Genomic DNA, 21511 nt, shown 5'->3' on the forward strand with positions numbered 1-21511 from the left:
CAATCTACCAATCATGAATGGACACACATGTGTTGGTACTTACTGTAAGAGACTTTTTTAAGTAAAATGAATAAACATGTTGCTTATCTCTTTAGCATCTCAAAATGTAATAAACTATATCATGAAAGCAAAGATGACATCAGCTTCTTGAAACGTGACGTTTATTCACACACAAACAGAAAGATTCAGCCTTCAACCTGTGCATGTTACACCAATCAACCATGATGTCATTTAACTACAATCAGGACAATGCAGTGTCAGAAGCCAAAAAACCAATACAATACAACTATCTTAAAGGGGCACTCCACTCATTTAAAGCATCAAATTCAGTCTATTTGTGTGCTATTGAGTCTAAAAACATGAAAGTAGAGGGAAATCTATGACTATCAGGACCAACCGGAAGATTGTGAATGGAGGACACTCTAATAAGTTTGAGGCGTGGCTTTGTTGTTTTTAGTTTATTAGTTTTACAGTTTCCGTCACCGACATGATTGGCTGCCTATAAAGTCCATAAATAGCTCCATTATTGCCACCGGATCTTTAAGAGTCTCTCACTGGAACAAATCTGTACAACAAATATAACTACAGGTATTTATTCAGTTGTAGCAACATTAGCCGACACCCTGTTAACAGCTTACATGATGTCTCACTCACCTCTAGGTTCCAGTGTTGACCTCAGCACATCCAAGAGAAACCAGTTTGAAAAAGCTGTTCAGACCTCCAGCTGTTTGCAAACCAATATTTACTGCAGCTAATAAAGGAAACGTGTCTCCAATACAAACAGAGGCTTCTGTTTTTTAGAGGGGAACATTTTTAATAAATCATGCCACTGCTGTCACAGAAAGTACATGGTTACACCCATAATGAGTCCAGGTAGAGCCGGAGCTGGTTCATCAACATACCTGACATACTGGTGGTTGATCTGCACGCGGCGATGCCATGCCCTCTGTGGGTTATAGCACAACCAACACACCTCTAGTTGTTGGTTGAATAACAGAAATCTCCCTGCTTTTTAAAGCGAACTTAATCAGGAAAGCAGGAGGTCTGAGGTAAGGAGCAGGTTTAGACAGCTGACAGGACGACTGAGGCAAACCTGGATCTGTCCTCGGTTATCCAGTAAACCGGTTTGTTGGAGCTTCAGTGGATCCTGACAGTTACATGCTTGTCGCTGTAGGTCCCTGCTTAGATATCTGATGGGCCAATGTTAAAACTCACAGGCTTTGGCTCAGAGTTCCCCCCTAAGAGAAGCGTTAACAAACTAGATGATGCAGGTTTAGAGGTTCTAGGCCGAGCCAGACTGGGCTCAGCGCTCCTGTAGGCCTCTGTGCTCATCCACCTGCCTGCAGAAATGATCATCAAACTAAGCAAACACAGGCATATTTTTCTGAGTCAATACCGCAGGAAAAGCCGCGGTCTTCATGCAAACTCCATTCTGCCGGATCCTGTTTGGTTCCTTGACATGCACATTGCACACACGACCAGAAACAATGACTGAAATTCTTCTGCTTAGAAATTCCCAGGCAAAGTTTCCAGCTGTGCGGGCAACAGAAGCGCTTTGCGACAAAGAGCCTGAGAAGAAGAGAAACTGGGTTACTGTGTTGTATATCAACAACATCACAGTAATGTGCGGGTGGAGAGTGTGTGTGTGTGTGTGTGTGCGTGTGTGTGTGTGTGTCATTTGCACGTTTCTTCACGCACTGTGGTCCCATCGAGCTTTATTACAACAGCAGCTAGTTCACAAGAGCAGGCAAATATTTATTCATACTCAGGCCACAGTTATTTGCTATTATTTGTTCATTTGAATCATCAGGTTGAAAACATGTTGCAGCAGACCGAATCACACACCGGCCAGCAGGAGCCGGTGTGAGGAGAGAGAGAGAGAGAGAGCTGACAGTGAAATTCCACATGAACATGCATCAGAACTAACAAGCGTATTAAAGGTTTGCTGCCCAACTGCACAAACACACAGGAGGAAATATTTAAAGGTAAATCAACACACACACACCTGTCATGGTCGGGGTCATCCAGTCGTAGTTGCCATGGCGTGCTGCAGTGATCTTAGTTATGTTAGACAGCAGAAGAACGGGACCCTGCGTGGATCGCTGTCTCACCTTTAAGGTAAAAAAGGTGAATGCAGCAGTCTGTCAACTGCAGCACGCCGTGTTGAGACACGGAGAGGAAGCACACCCAGCAGCACACCTGCGCCCCACCCACTTCTGAGGGAGGGAGGGAGGGAGGGAGGGAGGGAAGGAGGGAGAGAGAGATAGTGTGTGTGTGTGTGTGTGAGAGAGAGAGAGAGAGAGAGAGAGAGAGAGAGAGAGAGAGAGAGAGAGAGAGAGAGAGAGAGCAACAGGTTCTGTGTCAGTAGAATTATGAGTTGCAGTTTCCCTCTCACCAGCCTTCATCAGTCAAATAGCTATCCACTGGTCACCTGTGCTCTCTCTCTCTCTCTCTCTCTCTCTCTCTCTCTCTCTCTCTCTCTCTCTCTCTCTCTCTCTCTCTCTCTCTCTCGGCCTGCTAAAGCCTGGGGCTCATCTTGAGGAAAAACCGGTAGAGGTAGTCGGGGAACTATTTAGTCAGACACCAAATTGATCCCGCCTTTAACCGAGTAAAGCCAAGCTCTGTTTTTATGGGAGGGAAATCATTCAGACAGATCAAACTGCAACAATGAATATGTCCAAACACACATCAGACTGTAGACTTCTTTGTGATCACTTGATGATTTGATGGGAGTAACAAGCGATCAGCAGGATCTTATCTCAGATTGTTATGTCAACACAACACTTCCAGGTTCTGCTCTTCATTCTGCGTCTCTGTGAGCGAGGTGTTTGTCCCACCCTGACAGGATTGCATCAGCATATCTTCGTCAACCACGCCTCAGTGGCTGTCTTAGTGGAAATCAATAATGACATCTAGTTATTACCAAGGATGAGGAAGGAAAACGCACTCAACTCAATCTGTTCTCACTTGAACCTGCAGGATGATTTATAGTGTGAGGGCGTTCACCTGTTAAGCTGCCATCGCATTCTAATGAGCGCGGCCACCATCAGACTGACGATGGAGACACAGAGCTGCTGTTTGCTTCCTATGTAAGCTTGCATACATGCTCATAATATTACTCTTACACTTTTTTTGTATCAATACTCAGAATACGAGCAAGGAGCCGCGAAAGGAAGTCTCAAACAGTAAACATGTAAACATTCCCATCATGGGGCGTGTAAATGAAGCAGGCAGTTTGGCCCTGGGCACTGTGTGCTGTGCCTGATGCAGGAATGACATCAGACTGGTTTGCAGCAGCACTTAGACCTATCTGTGCTGGGAGTCACCCTCTTATGTGTGCCAAGGCAATTCTCAGGTGCTTTGTCTAAGCTTGCACAAAAGGACAAAGTATGAGTGCGAGTTATTTTCTCATCGTCAAACAATTGATGCGGCCTGCAAACATCTGTGCACACACACACACAGAAAACATGTTCAGGTGTAATTGTCAAACGTGAGTCTGTTTTACACTTGCAACTGCACAACTATAATTAGTATTGTATATTGGAGAGCTGGACTCACTTTACATTATCTGAATGAATTGGTTCATCATCAGCGGATCCATAAATGTGTCGGGTGTCCTGTTCCCTGTAAGACCACTTGGTGGCGTCTTTCACACACGCTGCTCTCACAAAACTCTGTATGAAAGGTTCATGGAGAGTGTTTGAGATCACTGCAGGCCGTGTGTGAGAGTGTTATTAGTATAGGACGACTCCACAATTTAATTTTGACGAAGTTTGAAGACATAAAGGAAAGGTTCATCGCTTACTTACCCAGTTTTCATTCCGCCGAACACTCAGCAAGGCTGACAAATGAAACCATCAACCATCCGGGCCTCATGTAGCTTTAACGGTCGCTGCTCCCAGAACAGATGTTAGTCAGCTCACCCCTTGAATGGCGCTTCCTCCTGTTGTGTGATGAAGGAGGATATTACGTAGCTCTACTGCAGAAAGCCATGATGGAATCTCATCCTGTATCCCAGTGGAAAGGAAAGCTCACTTTAACAGTAAACCTAACAAAGGCTGATAAGTATGGAGTACCAGTAGAATTTGTGTTTGCTGTGCTGCGTTGCCAAAGGGGGGAAACCTGAAGGAACATTTGCAGGTCTCATATCATCTGAAACAGCCTGTTGACATGTCACTTGGAAATATATTGGAGGTGCTGGAATCAACTATTGTTAAGATTTTGTAATTGTCTGTCATCGTCATCAGCGCTCCACAGGGTGAACTGAGGTCATCTAGAGTTTACACAGTATTAAGGTGAACAGTATTCTGCTGTATTTTATGAATAGGACCTCTTGATATCATCCTATGTCTTTCATCAGAAGCAGAAACACACTCTAGTATCCTTGATCGGGACTCAGTGTCATTTCCATGCCAGCTGAAGTTCATTGTTGCCACTCCTGTTTCTGATCCCAGCATGACTACTTACAACATTAAGTTTCATTTCCTTCTCTGTTTCAGGTCTCACTCATGAAGCTCATATCTGCCCCTCAAAATCTGCCAGCAACCTTTGTTTCCCCTCCATTTTCAAGATTGATTTTCACGTGTTATATTTTAGATCACACTAATGAGAAGATTGAATCCAAGTTTTATATAAATGATTTTCAAAAGGTAATACTGTGCCCATGACTCTGTTTCATCAAACTCTATGATGTCAGCTTGTTGATTTGTTTGTACAGCTTCAAATTTACTAATATTAGTATTCATACAGCTACTGGTACAGCTACACATTTAATAGTTCCGTCTCGGCCTCACTTTTGTTGGTGTGGCAGGACAATCAGCTTAATGTGGAACTTGTCTGTTAGCAGGAAGGAGAGATGACGTTTTTTCATCTTAAGCTCCTGCACCTACTGTACACATTCCTCCCGTGTCAAGATAGAGGGGAACTGTTCCTGATTTGCATATCTTAATAGTGCGTGGATGAGGGAATGTCGGGCCTCCGCTGCCAAGACGTTCACGGAATCAAATGCTTTGTTATTTTAGTAAATAGGAGGAGTTTGTAAGGAAGTTTGATTTAAGTCTTAAAGCAGTGTTACACTCTTACACTCACACAGCAGGGTCACATAGGTCAATCTGATGAATGGCACCTGTGTATCACGTACATATGAGCATAGAGCAGATAGAAATATGACATTGTGACCTCATGTGACTGAAAGTTCTCTCCGGTAAAGAGAGAGACTTTTAAATATTAAGGTCAAGAAATGTGAGTGTTGTTTTGAATGCAGCTTATTCCAGGAAAGGGTGGACACTGATCCAATCTAAGAGTGTTTACAGACGGGCATCCTTTGACCAAAGATGGTCAGATAATTGGATAATTGTTTGGGTAAATTGAGGGCAATGTTGCTCACATAGAATCGTGCTTGGGTAGAAGATTGCGGAATGGAATGACAATTGAGCGTGATAGCCTTCACTTGTGTCGCTGAGAGATTCATGTTTTTCATCGTTTAGATCTATTTTCTGTTGTTGTTGTTGTTTATCTGCTTTCTGTATTTGTCTCAATATTCTACAACAAAGAGTGAATGATGTTTAAAGCATGAACACCAACAATTACTGACTGATTGTCAACAAAAATCTAAGTTTAATTGGACAATAACACAGGTGGAACTCGTACAGCAGTTTGAGAGCCACTTGTAACCAAGGCTCATTACATTAAGATGAATTCTGAGTTAATGAATTAATAAGAGTGACATGAGTCAAATGTTTGGGTCTCTGTATTTAAATGATATGTGGCAAGTTTAAATCAAACAATAATAATAATTTCAATCTGAAAATGACACAATACAATACACAATTCATCCATACATTCCATAAAAGTTGATGACAGCAGATATTATAATTGGTCAAACGCAGGTTAGCTGACAAGATTAATTAATACTTTCATTCCATTTGAGATATGTTGGTACCATAGTTTGCTTGTATGGAATATAGACATAATTGATGTTTTCCTTTTTTACATAAACTTCTGCTAAAAGAAATCAATATGTGTGGAAGGAAAATATGCTATTTTATTTTATAAACATATCTTTTGAGCTATTCAATTACTTTCATTAACTAATTACTTAGCAGCTCTGTAATAAATCTGAGCTTTGTGTAACCTGAGGCTGACACCAGCACTTAAGGTGGTCTTTAAGGTGGTCTGAGGTGATTCCAGGCTGAGCCCCTCCATCCCTGCCCATCAGCCCCGCGATGTCAGCTGGACTTGAGACTTCCCATGCGTCATGCGCCCTGAGCCTTAAAAAGGAGCTGGAACGCAGATCCGAGCTCACTGGATAACGGTCCGGTGCTGAGACGTTAAAGGCAGATCGACTCTAACTATACAAGGCGGCCAGCAGCATCACTTTGCAACCTTTCATCTTCCTCCTCCTCCTCCTCACCATGCCGAGCTCTGGACTGCAGCTGCTCGGCTTCACGCTCTCACTGTGCGGACTCGCTGCCGCCGTCGCCGCTACTTTCATGGTTGAGTGGAAACGCTACTACAGCAAAGCGCACAAGATCTACGAGGGCATGTGGATGACCTGCACCGGCAGCGAGAAGCTGACCTGCGAGCTTCACGAGTCCCTGCTCAAGCTGCCCGGTGAGTCTGACTGATGACCTGGTTCAGAGATTTAACCTAGTTAGCAGAGAAAAGAAAAGAAAAGGACAGAAAAGAAAAGAAAAGAAAAGAAAAGAAAAGAAAAGAAAGGGAAAGGAAAAATAAGAGAAAATAAATTATTTTAGATAAACGGGGGACTAAGGAGATAGTAATATATATTTTAAAATGTAAGACGATTAAGCTTCATGTTTTTGTTTTTTATAATTTGACTTTTTTTTCATTTGAGGATTTATTTTAAATGTTTTTAAGTAATAATAAAATGTTATTTTTTCATTCTTATACATGTGTTTTAAATGTAATTATTTCATATTTTTATTATGGGTGGAAAATTTCAAAATCATTCCTTAAAAATAAGTTTCTAAATCTAAATCTATATTTACGGGAGGAAATTATCTTGATGGAAGGTCATGAGTCATGACTCCAGTTTGGGTGTGTGATGCTATCAGATATTCCACTGCAGATTAGGACCTAAATCAGGATGTTTATAGGAAATCATCATTCCCACTTCTCCGCCTACAGTTGAGGTCCAGGTCACCAGGGCAGTGATGCTGTTCAGCATCCTCCTCTCCTGTGTGGCCCTGCTGGTCTCCACTGTGGGGATGAAGTGCACTCGCTTCATGGATGGAAGGGACAAGAGCAAAAACACTGCAGCTATGACCGGAGGAATCTTGTTCATGATTTCAGGTCAGTGACTTGATGAAATTGTGAAAAGCATTTCATTTGATGCCTTATAATTTATCTTTAATGGAATCATGTGAGTTTCTAAAATTGGTTTTGTTTTCTTTGTTTAGGTTTATTGATCCTCATCATAACCTCTTGGTATGTCAGAGTAATTGTTCAGACCTTCTTTGGATCCCATCACTTGCAAAGGTACACACACACACACACGGAGAGAGAGAGAGAGAGAGAGAGAGAGAGAGAGGGAGAGCATCTGCATGACATTACATAACATTACGGTCATTTAGCAGACGCTTTTATCCAAAGCGACTTCCAATAAGTGCGTTCAACATAGGTAGATAACATGACGTATGCCCATTTGATTATGAGTGTGTTTCTCTGCAGGTATGAGTTTGGTAAAGCAGTGTTTGTGAGTTTGGGCGGAGCCCTCCTCAGTCTGGCTGGAGGAGCGTTCCTGAGCTGTAGGAGATGCTCGGGGTCATCATCATCCATGAGTCCCACCCACCTCCGTACCACACCTTCTACCAACTATGTGTAGCACAGAGGGTGGAGGAGGCAGGCGAGGCCTCCACACACACACTGTTCCTGGGATAATGGAAAGAAAATGCTCCTACAGCATCAAGACAGAAACCAGGATCATGGAGTGTGGGACAGGACTTCAAATTACATTTATTAGTTTAGTGTGGAATTTACCTGCGTCAGACCATTTCATCAGTCAGCAGTGTCTGATATGATTAGTGACTGTCATCACATGTCACTGACCTGTCACCTACTATACTTTCCCATACATTAAGTCTTCCATCACCTATTTTTTTGTACTGACTGTGATTTTTAAATGTTTTCTATTTTATAATAAAAAATTGAATAATTTGTTTTCATCACGTGGTTTACTTTCCATTCAGCACAATACTTATGTTTCAGGGGATATATTTCCAGACCCCTTAATGATTAAATAACTAATTTATACTGAAATCCCGGCCTTCAGTGTGCGGGCCGATCAATGAATCATCTCCTATGCTGTGATTTCCTTCAGTGATGTAATTATACATGGTGAAGAACCTCTGAGGCTCAATCAAAGCAGAATACCATATAGGAGGGGAATAACCTTTAGTGAATTAGTGTGTGTGAGGCAATGAAGCAGACAGCGTGGTCTGTGGTCAAACACGCCGCAAAATCCTCATCTTGTCACCCAGTGATGTTAAAGGAGTGTGAAGGAAGCCATAGCTGTGTTTGCTGCTTGTTTGAGGAGATTTAACCTAACTTTACCATCATATTTCTTTCTTTATTAATACTTTTCAATGAGTTTGAGCTTCAAAGAGTGTAATGGAGTTGATAATGAATATACACCAACTTCATCAAGACAATAATACACTTTTTGAGTGGATTACATGAAGTCATTACTATTTGTCATGGCAAAGTGGCTCACGTTGGCCTTACATGGCAATGCTGCAGTAATGAGTGTTTTCCTGACGCGGAGACATTTCCTTCCTTTCATAACAGAGTGAGTCTGACAGTCTGAATACTCACTTGAACTTATTATTACAGCTGGTGTGTGGCACCCATAATTCCTGTAAAGAGGAGCGATCATCATGAAACTTTTAATCAGTACTGTGTTATCTGGAAACACACTGGACTGATGAAGGACATACTGCTGAAAAATACCCAAAGATAAATCCACTTTATTTCCAGATGTATAGTAAAAACCCAACATATCGAATGAGAGATCAACTCCAAAGAGGAAGGATGCACACCACTCCACTGAATAATGTTAAGATAAGTTGATTATTATGATCCACTTTTACCATGAGGCAAAGCAGGCAACTGCATGGAGCCTCTGGGTCCCTCCCCCTTTAAAGCATAACCCTTTGGGTGTTTCTGCTCTTCTTGTAACATCTTTAGAGATGTTCTCCAACATGTTATCAAATTACTGTGTCTCAACTGTGACATCATCCAAAGGAAATCCTGCCATGCATGATGTCAAACACTACTTTAATTTGGTCATGCAAATACAAAATACATAAAAATGTAAATGAAATGGCAACACCCCAGGCACATGCTGGACCCATGAGCAGGGTTAGTGGCAAGTCTGGCCCTCCAATTATAGGAGCATAAGATAAAAATAGATAAGCGATAAGATAACACACACTGTCGACTATGATCTTCCTTCAAACTTTATACAGTACATACAGTATATTCGATTTCCTATGAAAACAAAGAGGATGGAGTCTCTGCAGCACCATCTGCTGCCCAGCATGGGAAATGCATTTGTTTAATTCAGTGAGAATAACAACATACATGTACTTTCACCCCTTTAACCCTTTCATCACAGTGGAAACCAGCCTCTTACCGATCCTCCCAGAACACGACATGCTGTGACATCATTCATGATTCATAAACAAATTCTCATAACTTTATTTGTCTTATTTCCCTTTCTTTCCTTTTCCTCCTCCCCTCCCAGCCGTACCTTTAGCCCTCTTCTTTCCCAGGGGGGTTTTTGTGTACCATTTCTAGTGACACACACAGGAAAAAGATACAAATTAATCAATGAAAAAAAATATATGTACTTAAAACGTAATGAAAACATGACATATCCACCAAACCTTAATAGTTTCTTCGTCTTTATATAGAGTGTCGAACGAGTCAAATGGGTCGACAAACTCAGCAGCCGTTAAGGGTCTCTTTGCTTGCTCCCGGATCCGTTGTTTGGTAAGAATGCTCTGGATCACCATGACTATGTGACCTTGGGAATATCCTTCAGTAATCTTAGCCAAGAAGCTGATGTCCAGAGCATCGGTGACCACACCTCTGTGCTTTTTGATCAGTTCCCTCCACAAGACTGACAGCAAACAAGAGTCACATGTCATGAGTCAAACTTGTATAATAAAAATGTATCAATCAACAAACTTGTTAAGTAAAATCTGCAAAGAAATATATGTCGTCACCATATCTTGATCCATAGTCAGGTCTTGGAATGACGATGATTTTGCTGAACACTTTACCCAGTGGCTTCATCTCAGCACTTAATGGGTCTGAAGTTGCTCCCACTATAAGAACACGACTCTCCCCTCTGATCAACTTGAGGAACTTGGGGAAGATGTCCCTCAAGCGGTTTGGATCGTTCTGAGTACACATGGAAACTGTTTTTAATCATCATGTAAAATAATAATCAATAGTAAAGTGACACTGCCCTTCAGCCTTACAAGGTACTTGGGAATACCTGATTTTCCTCTTGTGGAGGTTTCTTGTTGAACATTTTCTCTGCTTCTCCGACCCATATTACTGAAGGCTGCATCTGTCTTGCAACCTGTATGAAGATGATGACTTTGTTACCTTGTTTGTCAGATGTGATATGTATACTGTATATCAAACACACAGAGGCATCAGGGCACATAAGTCTGGAGCAGTACGTCAGGCAGGCAGTGACAGATCATCACAAAGAATAAACAAATCCTTCACAACCACAAAATGGAAGCATTAACTTAATCTACTTGAGGGGGTCCACACCACTAAAACAGGTATTTGACAAAGGAAGACGATCCCATTACAATCAGTAAATGCAAAATAGCAGTTGTAATGAGCTTGATACCCGTGTTACCTTAAAGACAATGTGAAGCATCATGTTGAGGCCGCTCTTGCCTGGGTATTTTCCTGCTATATTCATGGGTGACAGATCAAACAGGGTGGCACCTGTCTCCCGGCACATTGCATGGACCAACATCCTCTTGCCCACTCCGTCTGGCCCTGCCAGCAGGATGGCCTTTATGAGGGGAGCCTTAGCGTGTACCACTTTGGATCCTGCAAACCACACACACCAGCCACAACAAAGAATGAATAATGATAAAAATAAAAAAGAAAGAAAAGAGAGGCCTTAATATATAATGACAGTGGACTGACCTAATGGTAAAATGCCATAGAGAGCGATGACTTGCCGCACTCCTGACCACGACGGCATGGGCTCCATGTCATGTCTCAGTTTGGTCCCACGGTAATAATAGTCACCTAGAAACCAGAAGAAACAACTCCTAGTGATCAGCAGTCATGTATCGTATTGTAGAGCAATATCAATCTTACCCAAGTAATCCTGCAGCCGAACATCCTTTGCTTGTTTCATCAAGCCCTGTTCCACCAGCTCCTGGCACAGAGACTCAAGAGTCCTGGTATAAAATAAGTATGAATACATTCTGTGTTATTCAGCATTTACCAGTTTTCCAGATCCATAAATCTATCAAACATGAGGCGCTTCATAAATCTGCAGCCTGTGTGATCTCACCTGTCAGGTGTCAGATCCGTCTCCTTTATCTCCCCCTTTCCCTTTCCCTTTCCCTTTCCCTTACCTCCTTTCTTTTTCTGTGAAGTAGAATATCATAAGTTACACAGCTCAAGGTCATTTGTGTCAAAGTGAGAAACTAACCCAAGCATCATAGATTTTTCATTTCAATCTTTCATTTCAATACCTTGCCACCTTTCTTTTTACCACCTTTGTCTTTATCCACAAGTAGCTTCAGGTCAGACAGCTCCTTCCTCATCTCTTCATCCACCTGAAACAGTGAGTGTAAATACAGGAGATCTGCCCAGCAGTGTTGACAAAACTAATTCAAGTTTTGTCACCCAGCTCATGTCATTCAGCTTTTGTGGTGTTTTGTTTTCTTCACCTGTAATCGAATCTCTGCGTCAATCACTTCTGTCTTTTCCTCCATGACCAGTCCCACCTCGTGCTTCTGACTCAAGTTTGTGGTCTCACTGCGGTTCTGCCAAACATCTGATGAGCACAAACATTAACTTCAGGGCTTCACGGCTGTGTGGCGCATTCCCGTTTACATGTTTCCATCATGTTCTCACACAGGCCTGAATACAAACCCCTGATCTGTCCTCTTAAAATGAAACAAGGGTTTGCTTTTACACTATGAATCCAAAGTAAGCAGACTGTAAAATGGGCAGCTGTAAACAAGTGACAGAATGTGGATCTAATGATTGGACCTGAAACTTGTCAGCATCCTGATAACATATTTCTTAAATTCAAAATTACCGACAAAAACTTTGTGTCCCTCTTCCAAGTCAGACAGAAAAGCTGATGGGAGCATCTTCAACCGTGTGTCTTCTTCCCGTGTCTAAGAAAAGTTAAAGGGACTGGTTGATTATTTCTCTGCAGCAAAGCAGCTGATACAGTAGGATCAAACAAGAGTCCCACGTGTTTCAATTCATTATTTTATCTGAACTATACTAATAATCAGAATACAACCAATGACAATTCAATGAAGAGATCTGGAGCACTTACTTCCTCTATGTCGTCCCCCTTGGCCTGCTTCCCAGTCTTTTCCTCCTTCCCTTTTGGTTTGTTTTTATTAACATCATCTTTCATGTAAGCAATTGTTTCTGCTACCTGCAAAAACATGTGCATCCCTGACTCAATCCCTGTCCTTCTGTTAGCAACCATAACAGCATGGAATCAACATTACGTCTGAGTGAGGACGTGTTGTACCTCCTGAGGGTTTCTTTCAGCAAAAAGGAGGGCAGATCCTCCATCTTCTTCCTCTGGGTAGTCCGGAAAAGTCCCTTCACCATCACTATTTTATAAAAGCACACAGAAGAGGAGACAAGGTTAGATGTGCCACTGCTCCACTGTTCAGTCAACCACTCACTCTGTTCAATCAACAACTCCTCTGCGTCATCCTACCGACATTCGATGAACCACTGCCTGATCTGGTCTTTGATGTTCTCTCTTATTTCTGGTCCCTCCACGTCCCGTAGCTGAGTGGTGACAGACATTATGGCCTCCTGAAAGTCTTCTTCGTGGGATTTCTTTTTTTGCAATGTAGAAACTTTGTTGGCCTGGGCAGTGACCTCTCCAGGGCGAGGCACCAGGTATGTAGGATCCAGGGCCTGATATAAGAGTAAAAAAGGTATTTCAATGCGAAAAGCCTGCACATGGATCCATTTTTCCAGTATAAACAATGGGACTAAGATGGCCTGTTTGACTCACCATTCCCAGGAAAACCAGCTCTCCATCACGAGCCATCTTTACCTTCCTTCTCTGTGTGAAGCCCCTCCAGTTCTGCAAATCACATTAAACCACATTCAGCCTGGAAGGTGACACACGCTAAAGACAGGAAGAGGGAGAGCCATGCTGTGTTACACCGAGCACCTTCTGAATGCAGATCACCGCTGATTCCATCTCCGCACGTGACCTTTCTATATACGAACTCTCTTCATCCGTCTTTTTCTTAGAGGCCAGCGGTACAATTGGAATGAGGTCATTGTCCTCTTTACTCAGATCATCTTCCACCTAAAAAATAAAGTATAGTTAAAAAAAAATATTGAATAGATCGCATGAACGAATGAATATTATAATGTATTCTGTGTCCCTGTTAATTATGATGCAGCTATTTTCTGCTCACATCTGGGCTTTCTGTAATCTCCACCAGTTTGAAGAGCTTTTTCAGCATCAATGTTCGGTTTTGTACTTCCTTGCTGCATTCACCGATGAAATAGTGAGGGATGGGGATCTCAAGTTCTGCCTACAGAGCAACACAAAGAAAAAGTTGTGAGGTACAGTCACGTATATCGAGCCAGGGCATGAATACACAGTAAAACTGAGTGAGATCAACTTAGACTTCCAGTATGTGTGTGAGTGTTCTGACTCACAGGCGTAAGCTTCAGGTCATGGAGGACATCATTCATGTAGTGGAACTCAGAGAACTCCTTCTCCACCATTTCATTCTTGAGCTCCAACACTCTCCCTATCACACTCTCCAGAATCACCAGAATCACACGTCTCTTCTGTGGGTGGACCACATGGTGATGGGCCTGCTCCAGCTGTCTAAACATCTGGAGGTATCGCACATAAAGCGTGGCCAGACGCTGGAAGGACTCAATTCTTTGCTCCTCTTTCAACAGGCATCTCAGCTCCTCCTGGGCACCGGCCCATAGATCGTTGTATGTCCTAGAACAATTGAAAGTCTGATTTACTAAGGCCAAGATGGAAAATGACGAAAACCATTAAAGATGATGGCGTGATGGCTACAAAGAGTTCCCACAATAATGCAGTTAATACAGGCAGGACAGCCCATATTCAGGAACGCCAATCATTGTGACAACAGATAAATTAACATCCTTTACGATCATTCTCATCTAATGTTTCAATTCAAAGAGGAGTAATTCATAGCAACAAGTCCTACAAATGAATGAATCTTATGGCAATTGTTGCTCTATTCTTAATGTTTTTAATATCCTGCTGTCAGGAATGAGTTTTGTATTTGACTTTGGTTTTAAACAAATTAGGGGAAATGCACCCAGCGTTGTTTACATTCACGACATTATGGATCACTAAGCTTACTTAACGTTACCTTTGCGACATTCCAGCTGTGGAGCCGGTCTGCAGTGTTTAATATATAGAATGTACGTATATTGCGTGCGTCACTGGCCGATGCGGTGACGTATAACTCAATCACACTGTTAAGGTGATTGAGTTGGAGCTGGAGTGCCACCGTGACTGATGACGTATGCAGCTGCGTACAGGTTCAGTCTGCCAATCAAACTGCGACTGGCACGAACCGGTATGGGGGGCCGTAAACCGGATGTCTTTAGTTTGGACCAATGACGCGTTTCTTTCTTGTAAAGCTAACTGAGATTCACAAACAGTTGAGTGGTATTTGCGCAATTGCGGGGCGCTAATTAGCTGCGGTAAATCTTTCGGCGAAGTCGCCGAAAGAGACTGGTTTGCTGCCAGGCCACGCCCACTTTGTCACCACCTTGAGCCAAGGTAAGTTTAAATTAATCATTATTTACAAGACCCAACAAAACATATTTACATTGATATATTTTGACGTTTTTAATTGCTGAGTTCCTGATAAGCAATGGATATGTAAATGCTGATTACCTGTTAGCTGAATTGCTATTGAAGTATTTTCAATACTAAGGTGGTTAAGAAAGTCTGGCCTGTTTTGTTTTGCTTTATCTAAATAATAAAACTAATATACTGGAGAGGATGATGGAGGTCAGGTGATGTGATGATGGTGGAGTGTCAAAGTGTGTGTGAGTACATGCCCAGTACATGCCCAGTACAGGACAATCTTCTCTTCATAAATCAGTCAACATATAGCCTTTGTATATTTTATGTTCATAAAGTGTCTACTGTAGGATTTTCTGTAGCTCAAGTTGTGCTTGGCTGTACTTTTCTCATGCTGAGTGTAATTAATCTTGCTAAGTGTTTCTGCTTTACTCACTTCATCCAAAAATGCCTTAACATCAAAACAAGGAAACCACTTACATGGAAGCCAGGAGAAAAACCCAAAGGCCAAATACAAATCCACCCAGTCAGTTTCACAACATCTTACTGATTATAGCCACCACAAAGATACACATCACATGAGTGATGGACCCACAGCTCACCACAATAGGTTTTACTGCCACATATTTCAGACGGAGTACATCTTGATTGAGCTTGGGGAGCAGTTGTACTGTACCCATTGTTATTGGAATTTGTTACGTCGGAGAAATAATAAACCTTTTGGCTCACGGCCACTTAAAGACAGAAGCCTACAGCCTCAAACCAACACATCAGAGTCTATTTGTTCTTGGGTACTCATGTGCAGTGTGGTTATCTTGATCACTTTCAGAACTTTTAATTCAGTAATTTCAGCAGTAGCAGGACTGGATGTTGGAGTTGGAGAACAACTGTGCATGTTGTGTCTTTATTGACCACATTTCTTCACCAATCACAATCGAGGCTGGTGCAAATATGGGAGCCATGTTTTTATTCATTGGTGGATGAATGCATCATTCTTCAGGGAAACTTTTAGATCGTTCCCCTCATGAAGACATATAAAGGTTATTTATGTTAACCCCTTTTCCCAACTAAGACATGTCATACAGTATCTGTGTAGTCCTCAGGTGACAGGCATGTACTAAGAATCACCACAAGAGGGAGCTTCTGACCCGTGGGAATTTTCAGACGTCCACACTGAACTCACTCAAGAAGGAGCGTGATGTTTCCAGAAAAGTAAGTTTCTTGAAGTCATTCAGTCATCATTTACACACAATAAATATACTGATTCAACTATATAGATATGTTAAATGCGTCAATTTTACAAGCCCAACTTTTTAATTTAACCCAATTTCTTGTGTTGTTTGTCAAACATTTTCCCTAAAGCTTGATGACTTGGTGTTCCTCTTGTGTGTGTGTGCGTCTCCCCGTAGGCCCCCTGAGTCTCTCTGCTCCCCCCCTGTACGTCACCCTGCTCCGGCCCCGCTTTGATTGTGTTATTGGCCATTCATTACAGCGAGGGGAGGAGTCAGAGGAGCCGCGGAGGGGTCATTACAAAATGTGTGTCCCCGACTGAAGCAGACGTAACTGCCGCCCCCATCCCGGTGCCTTCTCGTGTCGCTGTGGTCGGTGTGTGTGTGTGTAAATGGACTGTAGGACGAGTGTGTGTGCGCTCATGCTGTGACTCCTCCAGTCGCCCCGCACAGCTCGAGCCGGCAGCCGATGAAGAGGATGGATGGAAACTTCCCCCAGGCTGGCGTCTTGGTATCTTTCGTCCTTTTAACCGCCGCCTTGTCTTCCTCAGTCGCCTTCCTGGAGCCTTACGACCTCTTGTACGACGATGCAGTCCGCGCCTTCTCCGACAGCGACTACACGAACGTGGTGCGCTACATGGAAGGAGCGCTCGGCAGCTACGCGGAGGTCCAGCGCACCAAAGTGCGGTGCCGGCTGCGCTGCCAGGACCAGCATCCGTTCGATGCCGCCTTCACGGACCTGCGCTTCTTCGACGTGGTCCTGCGGAGGTCCGCATGCATTAACCCGTGTATTGAGGAGAAGCTGGGCGCGCAGTCTGTGCACAAAGTCAGCGAGGATGTACTGCAGGACTTCCACAGGCGGATCCCTTACAACTATCTCCAGCTGGCTTATCAGAAGGTAAGGAAGGAGGGAGGAAGGAGGGGAGGGGGGAGATTACTGTCAAACTCAGCCGGGAGTGATCGGCATTGTGGTCCACGCAGCGGGGGGAGAGTTTATTTTTGCTGCTCTGCTTTAAATAATCCCCTCCATTCTTCATCTACTGTCTCCACTGCCCAGCAACGCGATGCTGAGCGATGGGGGGTCAGGGGTCATGGGGGGTGAGGGGCGTTCACATCAGGAGTGGGCAAAGTGGTAGAGGAGGAATGTTCCATCTGAGGGTCCACTGCGCTGTTATGCAATTCAGTATGAAGGAGGATTGGCATTCAAACACACAAACACACACTCCTGTGGCTTCTAGGAGGGATTGTGCAATCCTCTGGAAATAAAAATTGTGTGTTTATGTTGATCATGTCAGCTCAAAGTAGAGGTATAAACGTCTTCGTTGTTTTGTTTCTGATTCCTCCCCATGTGAGCCTCGTCTGTGACTTCCTCTCTGTTTTGGCAGCAGCAGTGTTGTCTCTTGTCTGTACATCCTCCCGTATCGTCAGTGGAAAACATTAGAACCATCAAAACATTCAATTGCAACTTCTTCCGCAGCGTCTGCACATTTTGAAACAGGTTATTGACATTACTAATTTCTAGACCGGCCCATTCCCCCGAGCTTCATCTTTTGGCTGGGATGCTGCTGCACACTGGGCGTGGGAACAATCCATCAGACAGATAATACGGGAGAGCCCCGAGCAAAGTTTAGTGTTTGCCCTGCATGCTGCCTGTGTCTCCCAGGCACCACGAAACAACCGAATATGACTTATTTACAGAGCTGTATCCACTGGAAAAGCCCCTTCTTGATGAGTCTATTGGAACATCCACCAGATTAAAGGAGGGAAATCCAAGCTTCACAAATGGTTAATTGTTCAGGCAAATATGCAGTGAAATGTGTAATTATTACACATTAGCAAGGAAAATACATCTCTGCTTATTTCCTTCTTTCTGAGAGTCTGGGTCAACTTCAGGACACGTCAGGAGAGAGAATGCTTTCAGACCCATTATGTTAATCTGTGAAATCCATCAGTGTCTATAGTTTATATTCAGACAGAAGCGATTCAATCTGCTTTGTGGAACAGTTTAGGTACGATCCAATCTCTCTCATTTCGTCCCTGGAGGCTTCACCTTACTGTGAAGGTGACAGTGACATTTGAACCCGGCCTTGGCTCGGGCTTGCAAGCAGGGATGCAGATTTTCAAAGAGCTCAGCTGTGCGGCTGGCACCACGTCCTCGCACGAACGTGAGACCCAGGCCATTTCCACCGCAGAATGATCCAAATGCTCAGGCGGTGACACACAGCTTCCACTGCGCAGGAGTGGGGGGTATCAACTGTCTGTAGGCACATGGCTTCTGTCATAGCTTTTCTCAATCGGCAGGGAAGCTCTGTGGTAATGTAGTCATGAAACACTCTTGTCTAGACGTGAGCACAGACAGGGTCCCTGCTCCGCTCGGAGAGGTTAGTCACATCTTTGTGGTAAGGAATTATGATTTCTCTACCATCTGTTTGGAGGAAAATACCACATAATGGTTTTATTCTCTCACAACAAAGAAGAAGAAACCGAAGGTCTGAGCTGAACGTTTCAGCAGATCCCTGCCTCTCCTGTGCCCCTCTGTGTCTGCTGGAGCGTTGACACCTTTATGAACCGAGTACATGGCAGCAGATTAAGGCTGAGCGGCCGTGTGTTGACCTCAGCACAGGTAAGGAGAGGCAGAGCTGGATCCTTCCTATTGGCCGGAACAAGAAGAGCACATCAGACCAGGCTCTGTGCGTGTGCGCGCACGTATACACGTTTGTATCTGAGTAGTGTGTGTGTGTGTGTCAGGTATGCTTACACACGGATTGGTATGGGGGCACTTGGTGGTGTTTGTGAAAATAAACAACATTCCTGCAGTATTTAACATTCCAGCCTCACACACCCTCCTCCTGACAGCCTCTGGCATAAGGCTTTCATTGGGCCCTTTACAGGAAAGTCCACAGTCACCAACTGTTCCCCCCTTGGCTGCTGTGTGTGTCCCCAACTGGCCCGTCATTTAGCCTGACAAATATTTTATTTTCCTGTTGTGGTCTGTTTGCTTTCCTAAAAAAAGCGACACGCCACCTTTTGCAGATATTAAAGGGAGACTTTAGTACTGGACCATGCTGGTCCCAGTGATTAGGGGCACTGGTTTACAGAAGGATCAAAGGCCATCAGCAGCCCCAGGGCTAGGAGGGTCATGCTGATCTAGATGCTATCTCCTGCAGCTGTATCCTTCATCTTAGAGACATTGCTATTCTAATGAACCACTGTGAAAGAATATAAGGAAACTAATGCATGCAGGCTTTAGCTTCTCCACAAAAGTGCACATTTGTATGTGACCACCCCCATCAGCAACCATTCTGGAGCAATAGGTTGTGACCTCTGCTTTCATCTCACATTACTAGACGGTAATTTCTGTCTCCTGGGCTCATTAGTAAATCTCACATTACACGTCAGACAATGAGAAATCAAGTCTGATAAGGATCTGATACGTCCCAAACAAAGGTGACAGATCAGATCCTGACAAAGCCCCATGATGAACCTGCTGACATGCTCGTCCTGTACATGGGAGAGACAGATTTACACATCATCACCATTGTGTCCAGGGTTTTCCATGGGGTCATCAGCAGGATTCCTCCTAATATCCCGTTTGTATCTCTTGTGTGGTGTGGTTGAAATCGGAGTGTGCAGAGAAAACCCACACACGGTGAAACCAAACCAAAACTCCGCATGGGAAGGATAAGGGCTCAGAATCAAACCCCAAACCCTGGGGTAATAAGCAAAATAACAAGCTTCCTCATCAGTGAAGGGAACATCCAGATCTTCCATTAAATGATTCCATGATGTTAAATCAGGGGAAGCGGCTCTTATCAATAACAAAGCTAATGGATGATTCATCTCTCTGATGACAAATGAAACACGCTCCCGTCTTCGCTTGCTTTTGCGAGCTCCTCTTCCTCCTCTCAGCATGATGTTCAAATATGATCTGCTGAGGTGAAGAGCTTCCATGTCTTTCTGCTCTGTGGAAACTTCTCTTCCAGCCACATTCATTCATGATTCCATTTCCTCTACAAAGGCAATGACACCACAGGCTGTTTGTGGCTTCATCCTCAGGAGACGTGAAGGGACCTGAACACTGGAGGTCTGACAGCAAGCCTGATGTTTGTTGTCTTCATTGCTGAGTAGAGGTTTGGTGAGATGCCAAGTGTGTGTGTGTGTGTGTGTGTGTGTGTGTGTGTGTGTGTGTGTGTGTGTGTGTGTGTGTGTAGGGCTGTTTGTTCTGTGTCACAATGCTTCAGTGAATTATTGCATATTACGTTTTCAGACATTGGTTGACAGAATTATCCAATCATAACAGTATGGCCTGTGGCATGGGGGGGTGGTTGTCTGTTTCCAGTTTCAGGCTCCCACACATCAGCTTGAACCCCAGCTTGGAATGTTCTGAAAGGAAAATGAACACCCGCTTCTTTTTCACCCACTGACACCGAGTGGTTGCGCAATAGATGGGAATGGCAGATGATGTCGTCGTCATGTGCAGATGAGAAGAAACGGGTAGAGACGTTCAGAGAGAAAGAGCGCAGTCTGTCTTTGGGTTCTTTCAGCCTCGCAGGGATGAAGTCATTGTTTAGAGGCAGACAGCTCGTTGGCCGCAGAGGCAGATTTATGTGCTTGGATGTATCGGCGAGATCACTTCACGCTCACTCTGCTCTCAGACCCAGAGCAATCCAGGAAAGAGGGATGAGATGTAGACGAGTGCAGAAATGGAATGTCCCCCCTCCTCCCTCAAAGTGGATGTCCATCTGTTTAATGCTGATGTTGTGACTAATGGGTTAGGATGGAGTTAGCACAGACTTAGCACCTCCTTGCACATGATGTCAGTGTTAAAGACATGAGGTGTTAATGTAGCAATACAAAGCTAATAGAACAGTTTAAGTGAGCACTAATATCAAGTATCATGTAAATGTGCGTCGTGTATGATGAAAGTTTTCCTCGACTAATAGATAGTTCTCGCCCTGATCAGCGTTGGGTGAGGTATTGTGAGCTACGCCGGTGGAAAACACCGTTTCTCTGCCACGAGACGGCAATTTGCAGAGAGGAGACAAAGCTGTCAAATGCTGGCATTTGCTGAAGTGTAGCAGAGTCCAAACAGAACTACAGACTGGCTCCATTCAGAGCTGACAGCAATCAGGACAATGTTAGGTTCCAGACCAACACTGTTGATTAATAGAGAGATTAATGTGAAAGT

The 21511-nt window shown here is 43.7% G+C and overlaps 3 protein-coding genes and 1 long non-coding RNA gene across 4 annotated transcripts in view; 2 read left to right on the top strand and 2 right to left on the bottom strand.

The window, feature by feature from the left end:
• Positions 1–1023: 1023 nt before the first annotated feature.
• On the bottom strand, positions 1024–2142 carry LOC143002711 (uncharacterized). Its single transcript, XR_012963815.1, has 2 exons — positions 2006–2142; positions 1024–1569 (listed from the first exon to the last, which is right to left on the bottom strand). It is a non-coding gene; the product is annotated as an uncharacterized LOC143002711 (long non-coding RNA).
• Positions 2143–6280: 4138 nt separating this feature from the next.
• Positions 6281–8186, top strand: LOC143002709 (claudin-1). Its single transcript, XM_076153018.1, has 4 exons — positions 6281–6612; positions 7150–7314; positions 7422–7500; positions 7693–8186. Exons 1-4 carry the CDS (start codon positions 6414–6416, stop codon positions 7844–7846), a joined length of 597 nt encoding a protein of 198 aa, XP_076009133.1. The 5' UTR covers positions 6281–6413; the 3' UTR covers positions 7847–8186.
• A 1255-nt stretch (positions 8187–9441) lies between these two features.
• LOC143002776 (dynein regulatory complex protein 11-like) lies at positions 9442–14662 on the bottom strand. Its single transcript, XM_076153121.1, has 19 exons — positions 14652–14662; positions 13951–14248; positions 13704–13823; positions 13451–13591; positions 13289–13360; positions 12983–13188; positions 12788–12872; positions 12584–12688; positions 12335–12416; positions 11961–12067; positions 11763–11846; positions 11579–11655; positions 11380–11462; positions 11203–11307; positions 10904–11103; positions 10526–10612; positions 10251–10428; positions 9909–10144; positions 9442–9815 (listed from the first exon to the last, which is right to left on the bottom strand). The coding sequence occupies exons 1-19, from the start codon at positions 14660–14662 to the stop codon at positions 9729–9731; spliced, it is 2364 nt and encodes a 787-aa protein (XP_076009236.1). The 3' UTR covers positions 9442–9728.
• Positions 14663–16568: 1906 nt separating this feature from the next.
• p3h2 (prolyl 3-hydroxylase 2) overlaps positions 16569–21511 on the top strand; it is a 43948-nt gene continuing 39005 nt past the window's right edge. The window contains exon 1 of the mRNA XM_076153200.1: positions 16569–17221. Within this exon, the coding sequence (XP_076009315.1) occupies positions 16793–17221 (429 nt within the window). The 5' untranslated portion in view covers positions 16569–16792. The remainder of the gene's footprint in view (positions 17222–21511) is intronic.

This window comes from Genypterus blacodes, unplaced genomic scaffold (genome assembly GCF_046128005.1).
Source record: "Genypterus blacodes isolate CSIRO-AG114 ecotype Tasmania unplaced genomic scaffold, CSIRO-AGI_Gbla_v1 ptg000058l_1, whole genome shotgun sequence".
Classification (NCBI taxonomy): domain Eukaryota; kingdom Metazoa; phylum Chordata; class Actinopteri; order Ophidiiformes; family Ophidiidae; genus Genypterus; species Genypterus blacodes.

Coding starts and splice junctions, on each gene's coding strand:
- LOC143002709 (XM_076153018.1), top strand. CDS start 6,414: ATGCCGAGCTCTGGACTGCAGCTGCTCGGCTTCACGCTCTCACTGTGC. Junction 6,613..7,149: donor GTCCCTGCTCAAGCTGCCCG/GTGAGTCTGACT, acceptor CTCCGCCTACAG/TTGAGGTCCAGGTCACCAGG. Junction 7,501..7,692: donor GGATCCCATCACTTGCAAAG/GTACACACACAC, acceptor GTTTCTCTGCAG/GTATGAGTTTGGTAAAGCAG.
- LOC143002776 (XM_076153121.1), bottom strand. Junction 11,463..11,578: donor ACGGATCTGACACCTGACAG/GTGAGATCACAC, acceptor ATTTTATACCAG/GACTCTTGAGTCTCTGTGCC. Junction 11,104..11,202: donor CTATGGCATTTTACCATTAG/GTCAGTCCACTG, acceptor TGTGGTTTGCAG/GATCCAAAGTGGTACACGCT.